Source organism: Microtus pennsylvanicus, chromosome 15, assembly GCF_037038515.1.
Source record: "Microtus pennsylvanicus isolate mMicPen1 chromosome 15, mMicPen1.hap1, whole genome shotgun sequence".
NCBI lineage: Eukaryota > Metazoa > Chordata > Mammalia > Rodentia > Cricetidae > Microtus > Microtus pennsylvanicus.
In genome coordinates this window covers 16,412,578-16,431,520 of record NC_134593.1, presented here as the reverse complement: position 1 = coordinate 16,431,520, position 18,943 = coordinate 16,412,578, and the positions used below count along the sequence as shown (strand labels likewise).

At 45.4% G+C, this 18,943-nt stretch overlaps 2 protein-coding genes across 2 annotated transcripts; both read left to right on the top strand.

Annotated features, from left to right (window-relative positions):
• Positions 1–5,317: 5,317 nt before the first annotated feature.
• LOC142835562 (granzyme B-like) lies at positions 5,318–8,296 on the top strand. Its single transcript, XM_075949114.1, has 5 exons — positions 5,318–5,470; positions 6,377–6,524; positions 6,958–7,093; positions 7,245–7,505; positions 8,057–8,296. The coding sequence occupies exons 1-5, from the start codon at positions 5,416–5,418 to the stop codon at positions 8,198–8,200; spliced, it is 744 nt and encodes a 247-aa protein (XP_075805229.1). The 5' UTR covers positions 5,318–5,415; the 3' UTR covers positions 8,201–8,296.
• A 6,472-nt stretch (positions 8,297–14,768) lies between these two features.
• Positions 14,769–17,845, top strand: LOC142835800 (granzyme C-like). The gene is made up of 5 exons (XM_075949578.1): positions 14,769–14,835; positions 15,856–16,006; positions 16,453–16,588; positions 16,756–17,016; positions 17,618–17,845. Exons 1-5 carry the CDS (start codon positions 14,778–14,780, stop codon positions 17,759–17,761), a joined length of 750 nt encoding a protein of 249 aa, XP_075805693.1. The 5' UTR covers positions 14,769–14,777; the 3' UTR covers positions 17,762–17,845.
• The last annotated feature ends 1,098 nt before the right edge of the window (positions 17,846–18,943 follow it).

Below are 18,943 nucleotides of genomic sequence, written 5' to 3'. Positions count from 1 at the left end.
CACATATATGTGTCCACATGTTTCTAGAACCAAGTAACCTTTGGGTACATCACTTGACATTTTTGAGTCTCTTTGCCTTTAGAATGTGATAGATGAGCAGTTCCGTGCAGAATGTAGAGAAGTCAGGGAGAGTCTGTGCAACTCCCTTGAGCAAGCTTAAAACACTTTAAGATACAGATTAATCTGAACACCACTTGCCTGCTTTCTTCTCTGACATCTCTTTTACTGCATTTGTATTTAAGACATGTATTGAAACAAATTCTGCTACCAAATGGCAGCCTCAAATTACTTCAGGAGGGTTGAGGAGGTGACCCAGTAGCTAACACACCTGCTGGGCAAGCATGTGGGCATGAGGTTGGATCCCTAGCACCCACGTAAAGCTGAGTTGTGGCACATTTCTTTAATCCCAGAACTCTGGAAATGGAGGCAGGGAGATCTCGGTGAGTTCAAGGCCAGCCTGAATCACACAGACTAGCCAGGACTACATAGTGAGAACCTGTCTTAAAAAAAAATTAACAGCACTTACAGGAGTCAGAATTACCTCATATATCTGAGCCCTGGCATTGGGAGGCAGAGATAGGTGGGTCCCACGGCCCCATTGACCAGGTAGTCAAGCTAAAACAACAAACTTTATGTTCAGTGAAGAAACTGTCTCAACAAGTAGGCTGGAGAGCAATATTGAGGAAGACATACCAACATCAACCTCTGTCCTTCACACATGCATGCACAGGCATGCACAGACATGTACACACACATACACACATGCACGCATGCATGACCATATGCATGCACACTACACACACACACACACACACACACACACACACACACAAATTGTTTCAGATATCTATGATGTACTGCTGCCCCATCTCATCTTTTCTCTACATGAGTCATCTGGGAATTGATAATGTTCAGGACACTTTTCTGAGACACCCAGCATGTACCAGGCTGAGCATCTTCTTAGCAGCGGGTCTTTTCTCCCCTCCTTAACTCTTATAACCTCAGTGGGGAAAATTAAAATGTCCATCTCCCTTCCCCCTGTGAAGATTGGGTCAAAGGTGACATTTCTAGAAAGGAAGGAGCTAAACTAAAGGCATGCACTAACACAGACTCTATTATGTCCTGCCCCCACCATGTCCTAAAGAGTTATTGAGTAACTTGTGTAGATGCTTGTCATGCTCCTAGCTAAAGAGTTAAATCTTTAGTATGAGATACCAAAAGAAGTCAAATGTGTGATTTCTTAGAGCCCTTAGGAACTATTCAGCGCTTTGGTAGATTTATCATGGCCTACCAACCGATCCTCAGATCCTCAACCTTCCAGACTTAGAAACTTAAAATGAGAAAACATTAAAAGGGTTTGGAGTTTCTAGATAACTTTGGGGGTTCTGGTAAGTGATCACAAATAGAAATGTGGTCAGAACAATGTTGTCACCAATTCCCAATGTCACGGTGGCGAGGTAAAGCAACACCACTGTGCCATTCGTACGGATTTCTCAGAGACAGGCTCCTGCAATATGCAGTTTCTCCTAGGGAAGACCTGGCCCTTCTATTTCGTGTGTACTTAAGGGTCTTTTGTCAGTCATTTGGTCAGAAACAGAGAAACTAAATAACCAGAATTCCTCACAGCAGAACAGTCACACCAAGACTGAATGATAGATGATATGACAGGAGAATTATTAGGCATGATAAAGAGAAAACCACACGTTTTGCAGTTATAAATTCAAGCTTCTGGTAAGTGATTAGGCAGCATATGTCTTACCTGCCTCAAACCAAACTGTTTGCCACATCCTAAGAAGATGCGGTCAGAAGGTTCACACGTGAGGCCCCGTGAGAGAGGAGGAGGCGAGTTTGTCACTCTAGAAGGTTAATTTGTGAATTCCACCTTCCAGTTTGTAAAAACAAGCCACTTTTAAGAATGGAAGTGGCCTTGGTGGGCGATGTCACACTCTCCAGTTTTTATCACAGAATTACAAAGGAAACAGAGAGTAATGGTCACACAGGAGACAGCTTACAGAAAATACTTTTTAAAGGGATCTTAGATGTTATAAGGTCACAAAGGTTTTTAGTTTCTTGAAAGTATTCAGAGCTGAGGGAACCTTCGAGAAGGAGCTAAAGGGAATCAGTAATGACACATGAAAAAGTAGAAAATATTTACAAACACACCAAAATTTTAACACTGAAAAGAACAATAACTAAGAAGGAAGCTTCGCTACTGGGATTCAACTACAAATTCGAGCAGAGGGAGAAATCAGCGAAACTCATGCTGGGGTCGTGGCTCAGCAGTGAAGAATGCTTACTCCTCAGCAGAGAACGTGAATTCATTTCCCAGGGTCCATATAACATGACTCACAACTTCACAGCTGCCTGTAATTCCATCTCCAGGGGATCCAATACCCTTTTCTGTCCTCTATGGGCACTGCATCCATGTATAAACGTGCACGTGTGTGTGTGTGTGTGTGTGTGTGTGTGTGCGCGCACACACACACACACGCTTGCATCTGAAAGTAATTAAAAATAAAATAAATCTTTTATTAAAAAGATTACAGTGTCGATGCATTACAACAGACTAGCTCAAGGAGGAAAAAAATGTCTAAGCTGGGAGACAAGTCTGGTGAAATGTGACAATCAGGCATCATTAAAAGATAAGGATGATCATAATTTATTTAGAATTCTGTTATTTGCTCAAGAAACAAAGCCAGTGAATCCACAGGATAGAAGAATGAATTGAGATTACAAAAAAAAAAAAAAACTAAAGGCATAGAAGACATATTACATAAAATTATAAAAGAAAATTTCCCAAATCCATGCAAAGAAGTGAACATCTAAACACAAGTTGTCTTTAGAAACCCAAGAAGAAATAAACAGAAAAGATCCTCTTCACAACACATTTTAGCTAAAATGTGAACACTACAAAACAAAGACAATAGCAAAAGCTGAAAGAGAACTGGAACTCATTTATGAAAACAAATTCACCATAATGACATCGGAACCCTCAGCAGAAATCATAAAAGTTAAGACAGAATGGAATGACAGATTTCAAGCCATAAGGTTAAATAAAAATGCCAGCGAAGATTATTATGTCCAGAAAGTTTACTTCTCAAAATTAATAGAGTAATAAATACAAGATAAATATAAACTAAAGCAATTCATAACCACTAAGTCAACACTGCAGAATATGCTTAGTGGAATTACATACAGGAACACTGTAAATACACGAACACTGTATTTACAGTGTTCCCATACCTACTCTCCCTTCTCTGCATTTTGACCAGTCTGTAGATGTCTGTAATGGTCTCCATCTGCTGCAAATGAAACTTACTTGATGAGGAATTAGAGCTACACTCATCTGTGATGCGAGGGTCGTTATGTAGAGTGCAGTAGGGAACCCAGTAGAGGAAAGTAGGTTTTCCTCTACTGGGCTCCATGATGTCACAGCCACAGGTAGTTGACTAGGTTTCTAGTATCAGACATGAATTCCTCCCTCTGAGTGGGCCATATGTCTAGTTAGACAGTTCTTAGTTACTTCCAGGATGTTGGTAACACTCTTGCAACCTTAGGTATATCTTACTGTGATGGTCATTGTTGTGGTTTTAGAACTAGGTAGGACTATTAATAGCTGTTTTCATGGGCAGCTTGCATAGCACCATTAGATATTCTGAGAGCTAGTTTTCCAGGAGGAGGCTTCCAGGTCAGTTCCAGCCTGAGTCCTCCAAGTACTTTGTCAAAAGTGTATGGTGTGTTCATCTTTTTTTTTTCTGCCAAGAAACTCATTGTACAAGGGAAGATTTTCTTTACTAAAATTTGATTATTTTTCTCTTAGGAAATTCCAGATTAAAGTACCTTTGACATTGTATGACTTGTTTTCCCTCATTAACAATTGTTTGAAATAAAACCAAGGAGATGAGAATTTTAAAATTCTCTGATGGTGTGACTCTGTGGTCTCGGTAACCTGATACACTGGTGAAGATGACATTATTGAGAATGTTCATAGTGTGAGTCAAAACCATCGTCTATTATGGTATTACAGATGAAATGATGCCCTTTTCTGACATGTTTTGTTGTGTCATGTGGGTAAGTCATACTGTCGCTAATGTTGGGATGAATTGATTCACTCCTGTAGCATGGGTTGATATTTTGGTTCCATGGCTCCTTTGTTATTACAGGCTGATTTTTAATGAATAATGAATACCTATTGGTAGTTAGTATACCAGACATTTGTTTATACCAACTAAATATTTTTCATTTTCTGGACAAATTATATAAAATACTAAGAGGAAGTTGGGAAACAGCTGGATAGGTAAAGTGTTTGCCAGGCAAGTGTGAGGACCGGAGTTTCATTCCCAAAACCTGTGTGAAAAGCTGGGTGTGGTGATAATGCCTGTAATTCAAGCCCTGGGGGATGGAGACAGACAGATACTTGAGGTTCTCTGGTTGGCCGCTTTAGCCTAATCACCAAGTTAAGTGAGAGACCATGCCTTAAAACACAAGACAGACAGAGCCTGAGAATGATCCTCAAGGTTCACCTCTGCCTACACACACACACACACACACACACACACACACACACACACACAGAGGTTGCTGAGTTTTAGCAGCCTGGCTTATTTCCTTATGTTGCACTATATCAGCAATTTAGTGACCTGACTGTCCTTTGGGAACCTTTCCCAACCTTAGCTCATAGGTTTTCATGGGACAAAAGTCAGCTTTCCTGAAGAAGTAGGAATGACTCAGGTTTTAGTCAGTCAACTTCCAGAGCCTGCACCAATCTCTTATTTTTGGTCAATAAATGTCAAATGTGGATTATTTCATTAGAAAGGGCTTTGACACATGGAAGTTTTGAAGCTATGGTGTCAAATAGGTTGACAGGTGTTGGTAGACCTATCTGTTACTGCCTTATCCATCACTCCATTGCCCTCCCCAGACTGTACTCTGGTTGAGGATGCCCCTCGTAAATCCCCCCAACACACACACTAGGTGGTCAGTTCATGCTTGGTTCCAGTACAAGAGATGAGCCTGAATGCAATCTGTTCTTTTGGACTCAGCAGTGTGGCATTGAAAGCATTGGCCTTCTACCACTGGGAACTTGGGTTTCTGGGACTCTAATACAATACTTTACAAGCCCCGCCCTGTACCCTTGTGTTCCTGCCATGGGCTGTAACTGGTGGCTTTCTGAGTCATTGGCTGTGGGTTCTGCTGTGGTTACTTCATGGTTCTCACACAAATGCTCCGAAGACGTCACCAGGCAGAGACAGTAAGGGTAGGAGCTTTCATAGAAAGCCTTCCGTGATAAAGCATCATAAAAATGAAGGAGGTACAAGGTTGCTGAGCCCACTCCACCCCCTTCATCTGCTAGAGGTTAAAAGAGAGCAAGGGCAAAGCCCCAGACACGGGGACCTACTCGGCCTTCTAGAGAAGATGAAGCTCCTCCTGTTCCTGCTGGCCTTCTCTCTGCCCCCCAGGACAGAGGCAGGTGAGTGAACACCTCCTTAGTGGTCAGTTTTCACCACTGGTGGGAGGGCAGTGGTCTTTCTCAGGAAGAGCCACTGAGTACTAGCCCTTCCCTGAGCCATATCTTGCCATCTAGAAAGTGGATTTTTTTTTTTAGAAGTTTAAGGGTAGAAGGTAAAGAGTAGGAACTTGCAAAGCAGAGAACACTATGTTCTCCTGGAGCAGGCAGAATGGGCCTGGCTCTGCATCTCTGACGATACAGGCACTTCCTCACCAAACACTCATTAGAGAAACCTAGATCCCAGAATAGGTAGGGATGCTGGCCTCAGGATAAGTGCTTTTGCTGAATCCCAAGCCACTAGGTCCTTTTCTTCATCTCTGCGCCTCCCAGGCTTTTGTGGTTCCACAGTGTTCGAGCATGAGACGCTCCCTGGGCAAGCACTAACTTCTCTGTTTTCTAGAATGCCAGCAGCCGCATCTAGGAATGAGTGGGCGTCCTCACTCATGAAGCCAGTGACCTCTGCTGAGCACCTACTACGTGCCACGCCTGAAGAAATAGGAGGCCACGAAGTGTAGACTGAGCCTTGTCCCCTAGAAAGCAGCCCTGTTCCATCACAGGCATCACAGGGCTGGGGAGGGAGCACGGTTAGAATCCCTGGGAACAGAAGTCGGAGACAGACATGATGGTCCTTAGCCTTTTCTTGCCCAGAGACTTAATCTTGCCTCCAACTATGTGGAAGAAAGATGGACAGACCAAGACCTACCTTTCTCTCCTTTTAGTGAAGGGGAACTTGAGGGCTTTCCTTACAGCCTGCTCCTAATTCCAGGCCTCCCCTGGTTCCTAAATGCCTAGCAAGTCAGGAGCCATTACGCAAAGCCCACCTGGTGGACTAGCAGGTGCTTACAAAACGGCTGGCTTTCCCTTCAGCGGATATCATCGGTGGACATGAGGTCAGGCCCCACTCTCGACCCTACATGGCGTATCTTCAGATCATGGATCAGAATTCTCAGAAGAAGTGTGGTGGCTTCCTAATACGAGAGGACTTTGTGCTGACTGCTGCTCACTGTTCCGGGAGGTGAGGAGCAAGAAACAGCCCATACCCTCCCAGGAACATTCCACGGAGACCTTGCCTTCTTCCTAAGGGGACTGGGAAGACAGAGGACCCAGCAAGTCTCATGAGGTAGAAGCAGCCTGGCACCAGAGTGGCAGCTAAGGAATCAAGCACATTTAGACCGGGGGGGGGGGGGGGGGGAGTGGTTAGCCTCACAGTACAAACCCAACAATACAGTGGGCTTCATCAGCACCCTGACCCTAAGCAATGTGGTGTACCAATAGCGCTTAGTATGCTATCATTTCTATGACTAACGCGCAGAAGGCACAGTCACTCCGTCCCCTCAGTTTCTCACAGCTAGAGCACCACCATGGCCAGCACTTCCTTCCCTTCACACCTCCTGGGCTGCATCCTCTCTGAGTCCACATCTCTTATCTACATTCTACTCTTGGTACAGGCTAATCAATGTCACCTTGGGGGCCCACAACATCAAAGAAGAGGAGAAGACCCAGCAGATCATCCCTGTGGCAAAAATCATTCCACACCCCACATATAACGCTAAGAAAATCCTGAATGACATCATGCTATTAAAGGTGAGACCTGTTACCCTCAGCATATTCCAGGGATTGCCCCTCCCCTCCTGCTCTCATCCTGTTCCTTCCCTCCCTGCCACCCTGGCTTTCAAAGGGTCCCAGGTCAGCAGGCTCCTGGCTGAGCTGCTCTCTCCTGCCTCTTCCCCCACAGCTGAAGAAGAAGGCAAAGAGGACTAAAGCTGTTAAGCCCCTCAACCTGCCCAGGCGTAATGTCCAAGTGAAGCCAGGGGACCGTTGTTATGTGGCTGGTTGGGGAAAGCTGGCCCCAATGGGCATCTATCCCGAAACACTACAGGAGGTAGAGCTGACAGTCCAGGAGGATGAGGAGTGTGAGTCTCACCTTCCAGGCCATTACAACAAAACCGTTGAGATCTGTGCAGGGGACCCAAATAGCAAGCGTGCTTCCTTTTCGGTAAGTTGGATTGTCCTCCTCTCCGGGCTCCATGGGAGGAGGAAAGCATCAGGGACTCCTTTGCCCTCTGGCTGTGATTTTTCTCCCTGGAAACAGCAGGAACCAGTAACTAGCTAGGGCCTCAGAGATGACAAGGAGCCTTGGTGAAGACAGTTGGTATAAAGCAGGATTTGCTTGTGTCATCAACACAAGCAAGGGTCTCCTCAGAGCAGTTACTCACATTTGTCACCATTCTGGTCCTCCATGTTCACATCAGGCTCACTCACCTGTCCCCATGTTCTTAAATAATAGCCTGGAGCTGAGAGTTCCATATACCTTCATAGAGAGATCACAGACCTGGAGAAAGTCAGGGCCTGGGCTCAGGAAGGAGGTGAAACAGTAACCCTGTCCATAATCAGAGTAGGGACCCCAAGGACCCCAGGCCTGCCCTGTGATGTCCCACAAGCAGAGCACCCAAGTCACACTCCTCGGAGAGGAGCCTTGGCATGAGAGAGTGGCTGGGACTAGGGTGAACAACAGCTCAGTCCTCTGTGAACCTTCTCCATTCACAGGGGGATTCTGGAGGACCTCTCGTGTGTAAAAAAGCAGCTGCAGGCATCGTCTCCTATGGACGAGCTGATGGTTCAACTCCAAGAGCCTTCACCAGAGTGTCAAGTTTCCTATCCTGGATAAAGAAAACGATGAAACGCAACTAACTACAGTGCAAACCAGACCCCTCCCTGACTCACCATCTTCCCTACAGCTGAGTCCAGGATTGTCCGAGGACAGAAGCCAGCATCTTAATAAAGGTCTCTTTGCTGAATTGGAAGACTGGTTTTATATCACATGGACAAACCCTGTGCTAGGCAGGCCAATGACATACTTCTGCTTTCTGCTCACCCCAACACCATACCCTCACAAAGCTTAGGCATGGCCATTGAGCAGCTTCTTTCAATGTGTCCCACTGTGCAGGGCCTGACCTTCCGACTGGCCCAAAGCTGAGTGTGGGTGTCTCTTGTCTTGGGGCTAATGGTGAACTCTTTTCCTTCCCTGAGTCATATGGAAGGAAGGAGAGGGAAAACACCATGGGTCTTGAAGACAGGGGAGACAGAGCTAAGGTCACTGTGGATGGACCTTCCTGGGCAGGGCATCTCTGTCCCATAGTTTTATCATTAAGGTGACAGCAATTTCAGCAAGCCCTATTGTTTATTTAGAATTTGTTTCTCTATCCTCTTCTGGGTACAGGGCTAAGCTTTGTCCGGCTTCCTAGTTCCACCCTCCTCTCTTCACACCTACTCTAATGAGTCTATCTGTGCTTTACAGATCATGCAGATCTGAGGACATTCCCACCTTTTATTCTTCTTCAACCCAAGCCATGTGGGTTCCTTCCATTAAGGCCTCAGCCCTGTGGTTCCAGCCCAACTTAAACCCTGGTAGAGAGGTACTGCTCAAAGGTCCAGGACAAAAGTGCCATCACAGAGGGTCCATGGAAGACAGGGCTTTCACTGTCTCTATCCAGAACCCTGGACCCCACCTCCCACATGCTCAGACTAGGGAAGCTCTTCCTAGTCAGCTCAGTTCTTTCTGTGTGCTCAGCATCCATAGCAGCAGGGTCACTCAGCAGCTTGAGCCCCTCTGAGCGTGTTCATCTTAGTCACTGCTGGCCTCCAGGTTAAGACTCCCTGCTGCTCACTTGGCCTATGTCAGTCTTTGACATCCAGAAGGGTACATTGCTAGAAATCTCTACTTTTCCATCAGTCAGTTCTGAATGTATGAGGTTTGGAAATGACTATAGTCTATTAGCTTCTATTGGGAAACTCTTCAGAAAAGAATCATTTTTACCTAGGGGAGAGGGCAGTGGGTAGAGAATGACACAACGATGATGGCCTTGTTTTACAGAGTCATTATACACATATAAATCCTAAGAGATTCACATATTCAGAAGCACAGTCCAGAAACAGGATTACACATGAGCCAAGGAGGCTGGAAAAAATAGAAAAATTAAAAAAAAATGGTGTGAAGAAATACTTCTAAATTTAAACATTCTTGCTTACTGCTGCATCCATAGTTCCAAAACTACTTGGGATTCTCATTTTCAGGAAGATCTTGGCATGAGACCATAGCTAAAATGTGTGGCTGCTTGTTAAAGAAAAGTCTTCCTGTGTTGGACTCACATTGCTAAAACAATTCAAGGTGCTAGGCATGGTTGCTTACACCTTAATCCAGCACTTGGGATGCAGAGGCAAGGAGATCTTTGAGACCAAGGCCAGCCAAGGCTATAGAGAGAGACTCTGTCACAAAACAAACAAATTAAAAATGCTTAATTAACTCAAATAAACTTCAAACTCCAAACAGCCTTGGCTTCAGGGTCCGATCTTGTCAGATACTTAACAGATAGCATGACTGGTAGCTATAGCTTACTGGCTCCCTGTCCCAAACAGACAGAGCGTCATGTTCTTCTTGGAGATGAAGTAAAATCTGTCTTTGGGTCAGGTAACTTTCAAAGACATGCTTTTATATAGAAAGAGATGTAGGTGGCACATAATTCCTGATAGAGAACTGGAAAACAAACCCTGCCTTAGAGATTATACTAAGATATACTAGTTCCTTTGGAGACAAAAGAATCAAAACAAACAAACAAACAAACAAAAAACAAACTCAAAGAAAAGGCAGAATCAAAGAAAAACATATATTACAAACCATACAGTCATATATGTATTCAGTTTAGATGTCATATTTACTTTGACATGTTTTATGGCTTAAAATAACTTTGAAAACCATTATCGTGTTTCTGTTAGAGAGGAGACAGAAATGAATTGCTACCAAGAGGTAGTAAATGACCCAATAACCAGAATCAACCATGTTAGGATGGAGCCTGAACTGAGCCAAGGATTCCCTGTCCACCAAGGCACAAGTGACCTCTATGTCTTCTAATGTGTGGTCAGTAACTTCCTGACATCCCACACAAAAGACAAGCCCATGCTCTGACTCCCCATGGAGAGAAATTCCTGGCCTCCTCCCACAGCTGCATGGTGAAGGTGTTCATAGTCACCTTGCTTTGCTCTCTTGAGCACACATTGGAGTAGATTCAGAGGCAGTAAATACCTTAAACACAGACAGCTTCAGATTCCTCTAGTCTGTGGATGTGTCTCCCAGTCCTCACCATTTGCATAGAGCTCACTCAGCTCCCCTAACATCTGTACTGATGTTCTGCCCCTGGGACAGGAAGTGCTTCAACTCATCAAGACCCAACTTCTCTGCTCCCCCAGGGCATTGCAGTCCAGGAAACCAGAGAGTACAAGACTCCCCTGAAGCACACAGAGCAGACACAACAATACAAGGTCTTCTGGTTTGTGCTGGGGAAATCCCTACTGGTATACAGCCATTATTCTGTCCAACATTATTAATTTGCCAGCACCATTTTCCATGAACTTAGAGAATATAGAGTTTCTGTTCTGTATTTGTGTCCCATGGCACCTTTCTGTGGTTGTTTTTTAGTGATGATGTCCCTCCCGCTCCAGACTCATGTATTTGGGTACCTGGTTCCCAGCTGATGATGCTGTTTGGCGATGTTAGGAAATATGGCCTCGATGGCAGAAGTCCATTTCTGGGGCAGGCTTTAACTCATACCACTCCCAATTCTCTCTCTCTCTGTTTCTCTCTTTGTCATGCCCATGGTTGTGTGTAACTTAGTAAATGATATCATTCCTTATCATCCTGCTCCTGCTGCCATGCCTTCCACTGATGCCTCACCTGAATCCCTATGTCCTAGTCTTTCTCCTAAAAGCTTCCGTGGTCATGGTGCTTTATCACAGTAATAGGAAAGTAATTAATACACATGCATTTCAGCAACATACATATTTTACCTTGACAGAAATGCAGGGATGGATTCATTTGCCTTATTTCTCAGGAGTATTTGGCCCGAAGCATTGTGGGAGAGTCCACAAAGAACACAACCCCTCTGCAGGATCAGGCTGCTACTCTACATCATGTAGTTTGTCCTTTAAACGTGGGAATGACATTTTCCCTACAGCTAAGATACATGGATTCCAAATCACAGAGATGTGCAGCCAACTCCCCTCATAGAAATGACTGCACTCAATGGTCTTGGTGTCTGTGACAGATAAGGTGATGCTCTCCTGTAATTCCAGCCCTCCATGGTTGGGGAGGATAGAGCTTTCAAATCGAGCCTCAGTCGCAAAGTAAGATCACTTCTGGAGAATGAGCTTTTCTCCATACAACCTTGAGTGTGGATTGCCCAGAAGTCTTAATTCCTGAGAAATCAGTCCACCATAAATAATGAATTAATTTATAGCTAGGTTATCAATTCTGATTTGCTGGGGAAATTGGCTTCACTGAATTATCTCTCAAAGTATAATGACTCCTAGTTGGGTGGTGGTGGTGCACACCTTTAATCCCAGCACTTGGAAGGCAGAGGCAGGCAGATCTTTGTGTTTGAGGCCAGCCTATTCTACAAGATTTAGTTCCAGGACAGGCTCCAAAGCTTCAGAGAAACCCTGCCTTGAAAAACCAAAAAAAGTGTAACGACTCCTAACAAGTCTCTGATAGATCTGTGTAGTACAATAAAGAAAAGACCACCAAGATACCTTAACTATCAAGTTTAGAGTAGTTGTAGTGGAGAGAGAATCCTTGTAGCTTAGACACTTGGGGTCAGAGTTCCCTGAACATCTTTCAAGAGATCATTTAAGTCCCGCTTGATGTGGGAGTCCCCTCTGTGTGCTTTGATTACCATTAACAAATAAAGAAACTACTTTGGGCCTGTTGATAGGGCAGAATTTAGGTAGGCAGGGAGGACAGAACTGAATGCTGGGAGGTAGAAGGTGGAGTCGGAGAAATGCTATGGAGCTGCTGCCAGAGTCAGATATACCGGAACTTTGTCGGTAGGCTACGACCTCGTGGTGATATACAGATGGATAGAAATGGGTTAAATTAAGATGTAAGAGTTAGCCAATAAGAAGATAGAGCTAATGGGCCAAGCAGTGATTTAAATAATATGGTTTCTGTGGGATTATTTTGGTTCAGGGCAGCCGGGATGAACAAGTGGCTCCCTTATCCAACATCCCCTTCCCACAATGACTCCCCAGCCCATTTGCTTCAAGACCCTGCTAACTTAGTGCCAAGGAGAATGACAATCTGAATTCACTCCAATATGACACCAGGAAACCATGATGTGACAACTGATACCTTCCTATTGTAGTATGCACGGTCTATAAGAGAGGTAAAAAGTTTGGATTTGATCCAGGCATGTCCTGCTTCCCCCCAGTGTCCTTAGAATGTTAATTAATACAAGTCATCATGAACAGCTACTACAGAACTTTCATGGAATTTCACCTAAGTAACTGACATGTTCCCCAGTATGGAGAAACATTTGAATAAATAGAACTCCTTTTGCCTATCTGTCCTTTTTCGTCCAATACCAATATTTGCATGTTTTATAAAGCCAGTTTCTTTATTAAACAACGTCTTCAAAATTTTACATTAATTGCATATTTTCAGGCTTGAAAGTGGTGTTATATGTATATGATGTCAAATGATTAAATTAAGTTCGTTGACACCCCACACACTCAAATAGTTTCCATTTGTGTAGTGAGAACATACATTTATTTGATAGATGTTTGGAAATGAACAATGCATTATTAACATACTGTGCAGCAGATCTCAAAGAGTTGTTCATCATCCTAATTGAAATTCTGTGCTCCATTATCAAGAGCTTCCAATTCTAATCTGTTCAGCTCCATGAACCACTATTATCTCCACTTTTGCAGCTTCTGTTTTAGATTAGATACAGTGAGATTATGCATTATCTTTCTACTGTCCCTAGCTTATTTGTCTTAGGATCATGTCTCAGTTTCAACTGTATCATTGCAAATAATGAATTACATCATCCTCTTATCTCTGGATAATGAGCTGGAGAGATGGTTCAGTGGTTTAGAACACTCGTTGCTCTAGCAAAGGATTCAGGTTCAATTCCCAGCACCCGCATGATGTCTCACAAGTATCCTGACTCCAGCTCCAGGGCATCCATTGTCCTATTCTGACCTCCATGAGTAACACACACATGAATACACACACATATACACAGACACACACAGACACACAGACACCGGAACACACACACATATACCACACACATGCACACACATACACACATAGACACAGTTAGACACACACACATATACCACACACATGTACACACACACACACACACACACACACACACACACACACACCTGTGTTCAGAGTAAGACCAGCCTGTCTCACCTCCCAGAGCTGATCTCACACATCTCTAATCATCTGTGCTCTAAACTCAGATCCTCAGCTCACTCCAGGCAATATCAGCCTTTTCAAGGGCTGGGTCCCTGTCTGTCTCACTTCCAGATCTAGCCCACTAAATAATCACTCAAGATCTAATTAAAGTCCTTGTTTATCAACCGAAAATCCTAGGGAATGTTGTAGAAAATACCACTTCAGTCTCCAGCAGATAACCAGTGCTGACCTTTAAATTAATATTACTGACCTTTAAATTCAATCCTAAAGCTCTTGCTTAGAGATGAACATCAATATATAGTAAACAGGTAATCGATAAACATCATTTTTGATTCGTGTATGAGAGTAAGACGTGATCAATGGCCACAGGGTAAATACTTTTGAGACTTCTCTGTGACACCCTAGCAGTTTAGGAAAGTCAGAGTGAGTGAAGATTAATTCATCAGACTGTTCCAACAGATGTTCCTCAGTATGATGAGAAGTCCCAGAGGTTAAAAAGAAGATGTACTGAAACTCTGCCTCATCAAATAGGACACAGTATCAGCTCCTAATAAATACTGTATAATTTTGTCGGTGTATTTTTAGTGCTATAACTGTTTTGTGGTAAATTGGGTATCATTTTCAAAAAAGAAAAGAGAGAAAGAAAAAACCCAAAGAAATTAAAAAGAGATATTGCCAGAAAGGAAAAAAAATGTAAGCAATAAGAAAAGCCAAACTTTTCTCTCAGTGCAGGCACAGTGGACTTCCTTGGTGTCTCAGGCTCTCCTCAACCACAACCGTACCACCCTCTTTTCCTGGTCTTTATCCAGGATTAGCTCAGAGGATGTCAGTGTGGTGACCGTGTTATTTTTACCCAAACCAGACAATGTCCTGAGCTAATAAAGCCAATCAGAGCAGAGGTGTACAGGTTTAAAAGGCCTGTGAGGTCATTGAGCGCTCAAGTCCTCATCCTTCAAGGGCTGTGTCCACTCTGCCCTTCTCCAACCTGAGCAGCCTCCTAAGAAGATGGCTCCAGTCCTGATTCTCCTGACCTTTCTTCTGCTGCTTGGAGGAGCTGATGCAGGTGAGTGAACACCCCTATCCCAGAGATTCCATGCCATAACTCTGTAGAGTCTCTGCCCAGCTCTAATCAGGAACTTCCTGCACTGAACCAGGAGCTTTCTGAACCTCAGGTCCCATTCCAACCCAGACCTGGAAGTCTGTCACTGGGTAGATCCTCAACAAGGTCTGAAGAAGGGCGGTGTCCTCAGAGGACATGGTGGGCACTAGCTTCTCCCTGCTCTTTGTGTCACCTGGGGAGTGGATCATCCCTAAAAGGAGAAGTAGCAGAGAATGCAAAGTTACTAAAAAGTATACCATTAACTCTACTGGAACCCAGATCCTGGGCAGCTTTAATGACCAGTCAGCAATGGGGTAAGTACACTAATTCAGGAGTATTAGCATCATTTAGTAACCTCAGCCCTCAGGCTGCTAGAGAAAGAGGTCCAGGGTGACACTGAACACTCCACTAGATTTGCATTCTAGTTTTCGTTGGCCTCTCTACTTTCTGCAGGTCACCAGCTATTCCCTTTATTCCAGCACACTCCTGCAATGTTCCCTAGGCTCTGAATCCCGTGAATTCTGAATCACCAGACCTCTAGCTAAGTAGAAATCATTCATTATGCAGCCAGAATTATTTACTGAGAACCTAGGATATGATGAGCACCAGAGCAGGAGAACTTTAGACAATCCCTCTCTAAAGACCTCGGGGTAAAAAGGTGACAAAATTGGCAGAAATAAAGACATGAGAAGTCTCCAGAGACTCACCAACAGAGAAAGACTAACATGAGCCACCCAGCATCCCCTTGGTCTCTAGCATCATGAAGAAAGAAGTTTGTCCCTCCATGTATTTTAAAGCAGGGGCTGGAGGACAAGTCCTACCCACCCCTCTCAGAACAGGGAACTGAGATCAATCTGTGTGCAAGGAATTCTGTCCACAACGGTCTTGGGGAACTGTAGATCTCAGCCCATCACCCCTCCCTATATCTTCCCTCCTATCTCATCTGCTGCTCCCAGACATCTCATTTTCTTGCCTTTCTTTCAGAGGAGATCATCGGGGGTCATGAGGTCAAGCCCCACTACCGCCCATACATGGCATTTATTACATTTGTGAAAGATGATGGCGGAAGTGGTGGCTGCGGAGGCTTCCTGGTAAAAGACAACTTCGTGCTGACAGCTGCTCACTGCAGGGGAAGGTGAGGAGGAGCAGCCCATGATTTCTGAGACCCCAACAAGAGTTTTCATCCTCTACTCATGGATGCTTTTGTGAGAGCTCACTGGAGGGCAGGGCTGTGACAATGGAAGCTTGTCATTAGGAAAACTTAGAGGTCACAGGGTGAGGGGTCAGAGGCAGCAGCACAGTTGAGTTGAAAGCAACTACACTGGTCAGACTAAAGCAGTGACGGTGGTTGAAAGTGCACATTCAGAGTCAATGCAAACGTTAGATATTGCTGAGAAGCAAGAGGGAACCTCCAGGAGTCTAGTGCCCTTGAGAAGACAAAGCAGTAGTTCACACCCTGATTCCCTTCTGGCTCCTCAGTCCCCTCAGCTAGAGCCCCACCCTGCCCACCCAGCCTCTTACAGCTCCTGCACTGTGTCCTCTCTCACTCCACATCTCCCATCTGCACTCTGCTCTCTGCAGCTCAATGAGAGTCACTCTAGGAGCCCACGACTTCAAGATGCGGGAGGAGACCCAGCAGGCCATCCCTGTGGCAAAAGCCATCCCACACCCAGACTACAATCCTAAGGATGGCTCCAATGACATCATGCTCTTAAAGGTGAGAACTGTCCCCACAGCTCTCTGTGCTCTTCTTGCTGCAGGGATTGCCCCCCCCCCCCTGCTCTCATTCTGTTCCTTCCCTCCCTGCCATCCTGGCTTTCATTCCTGGGGTCCCAGGAACCAGGCTCCTGGCTGAGCTGCTCTCTCCTGATTCTTCCCCCACAGCTGCAGAAGGCGGCCAAGAAGACTAAAGCTGTGAAGCCCCTCAACCTGCCCAGGCGTAATGTCCAAGTGAAGCCAGGGGACGTGTGCTATGTGGCTGGTTGGGGAAAGATGGACCCAAAGGGTGACTTTTCAAACACACTTCAAGAGGTAGAGCTGATAGTCCAGAAGGACCAGGAGTGTGAGTCTCGCTTTCAAGGCTTTTACAACAAAGCCACTGGGATCTGTGTGGGGGACCCAAAGGTCAATCGTGCTTTCTTTAAGGTAAGTTGGATTGGCTCCATGGGAGGGGAAAAGCAATCTGGGACCTAGCGACCAAGCATCAGGGACTCCTTTGCCCACTTACTGTGATCTTTCTCCCTGGAAACAGTAGGAAGGAACTTGTAACTAGTCAGGTCCTCAGAGCTGACAAGGAGGCAGCCAGTACAGAGGATCTGCACAGTCCTTCTGTCACCTAGGCCCAGGCTTTAGTAAGCTGTACTCTCTGTGTGTGTTGTTACCACAAGCAGGGGTCTCCTCAGAGTAGGCACCCACATTTGTTAATGGACTGCTCCTCCATGCTCACATCAGGCTCACTCACCTGTCCCCATGTTCTTAACAATATCCTGGAGCTGAGAGTCCCACACACCTTCATAGGGAGTGGATCACAGTGGAGAAAGGGCAGAGGCCGGGCTCAGGAGGGAGGTGAAGCAGTAACCCTGTCCACAATTAGAATGGGAAGCCCAGGGGCCAGAGGCCTGCCCTCCAATCTTCCACAAGCTGAGCACACAAGTCACACTCCTCATAGAGGAGCCTTGACGTGAGAGGGAGGCTGGGACTAGGGTGAACAACAGCTCAGTCCTCTGTGACCCTTCTCCATTCACAGGGCGATGATGGAGGACCTCTCGTGTGTAAAAAAGCAGCTGCAGGCATTGCCTCCTTTGGCGGTCCTGATGGGTCTGCACCAATGGTCTTCACCAGAGTGTCAAGTTTCCTATCCTGGATAAAGAAAACAATGAAAAGCAGCTAACTATGGAGCAAACCAGACCCCTCCCTGACTCACTGTCTTCCCTACAGCTGAGTCCAGGATTGTCCTTGGACAGAAGCTAGCAACTCAATAAAGGTGTCTTTGCAGAATCATAAGACTGGTTTTCTGTTCATTCACACGGACCAACTCTGTGCTAGGCAGGCCAATGGCACACTTAATATCTCTGCTCACCCCAACACCATACCCTCCTAATGCTCAGGCATGGCCATTGCCCCGCTCCTTTTTACTTGGCCCACTGTGCAGTGCTTGCCCTCTGACAGGCCCAGTGCTGAGTTTGGGTGTCTTTTGTCTTGGATCTCAGGGTGAATTTTTTTCCTCCTCTGTCATGCGGAAGTAAGGAGAAGCAAAGCACCATGGGTCCTGGAGATGTGGAGACAGAGCTGAGGTCACTGTGGTGGAGGAACCTTCCTGGGCAGGTCATCTGTCCCACAGCTTCACCATTAAGGTGACAATTTCAGTATCCCCTCTTGCTCATCTAGAGTTTGTTTTCTTATCCTCCTCTGGGTACAGGGTCAAGCTTTTTCTAGTCTCCTAACTCCACCCCGCTCTCTTCATGCTGGCTCTGATGAGTCTGTCAACGTCTGTGCTTTACAGATCATGCAGATCTGAGGACATTCCTACCTCTTATTTCTCTACAACCTAAGCCAAGTGTGGTTCCTTTCATTAGTGCCCCAGCCCTGTGGTGCCAGGCTAAATCACAACCTGGCAGGGAGGGGTCTCTCAAGGTACAAGCTACAGGTGGCATCACAGTGGGTCCATGGATGTGTGGGCTCTCATTGTCTCTCTCCAGAACCCTGTACCCCACCTCCTATATGCCTAGGCCTAGGGAAGCTCTTCCCAGTTAGCTCAGTTCTTTCTGTGTGCTCAGCATCCATAGCAGTAGGGTCACTCAGCAGCCTGAGCCCCTCTGAGCGTGTTCATCTTAGTCACTGCTGGCCTCCAGGTTAAGACTCCCTGCTGCTCACCTGGCCTATGGCAGTCTTTGACATCTGGAAGGGTACATTGCTAGAAATCTCTACTTTTTCATCAGTCAGCACTGACGTGTACGAGACTTGCAAATGACTTTCAGAAATTAGCTTCTCTCCGGAAACTATTCAGAAAAGCCTCTTTTCCACCTAGGATATAGGGCAGTTCCTACAGAATAATACAATCGAGACAGCCTCA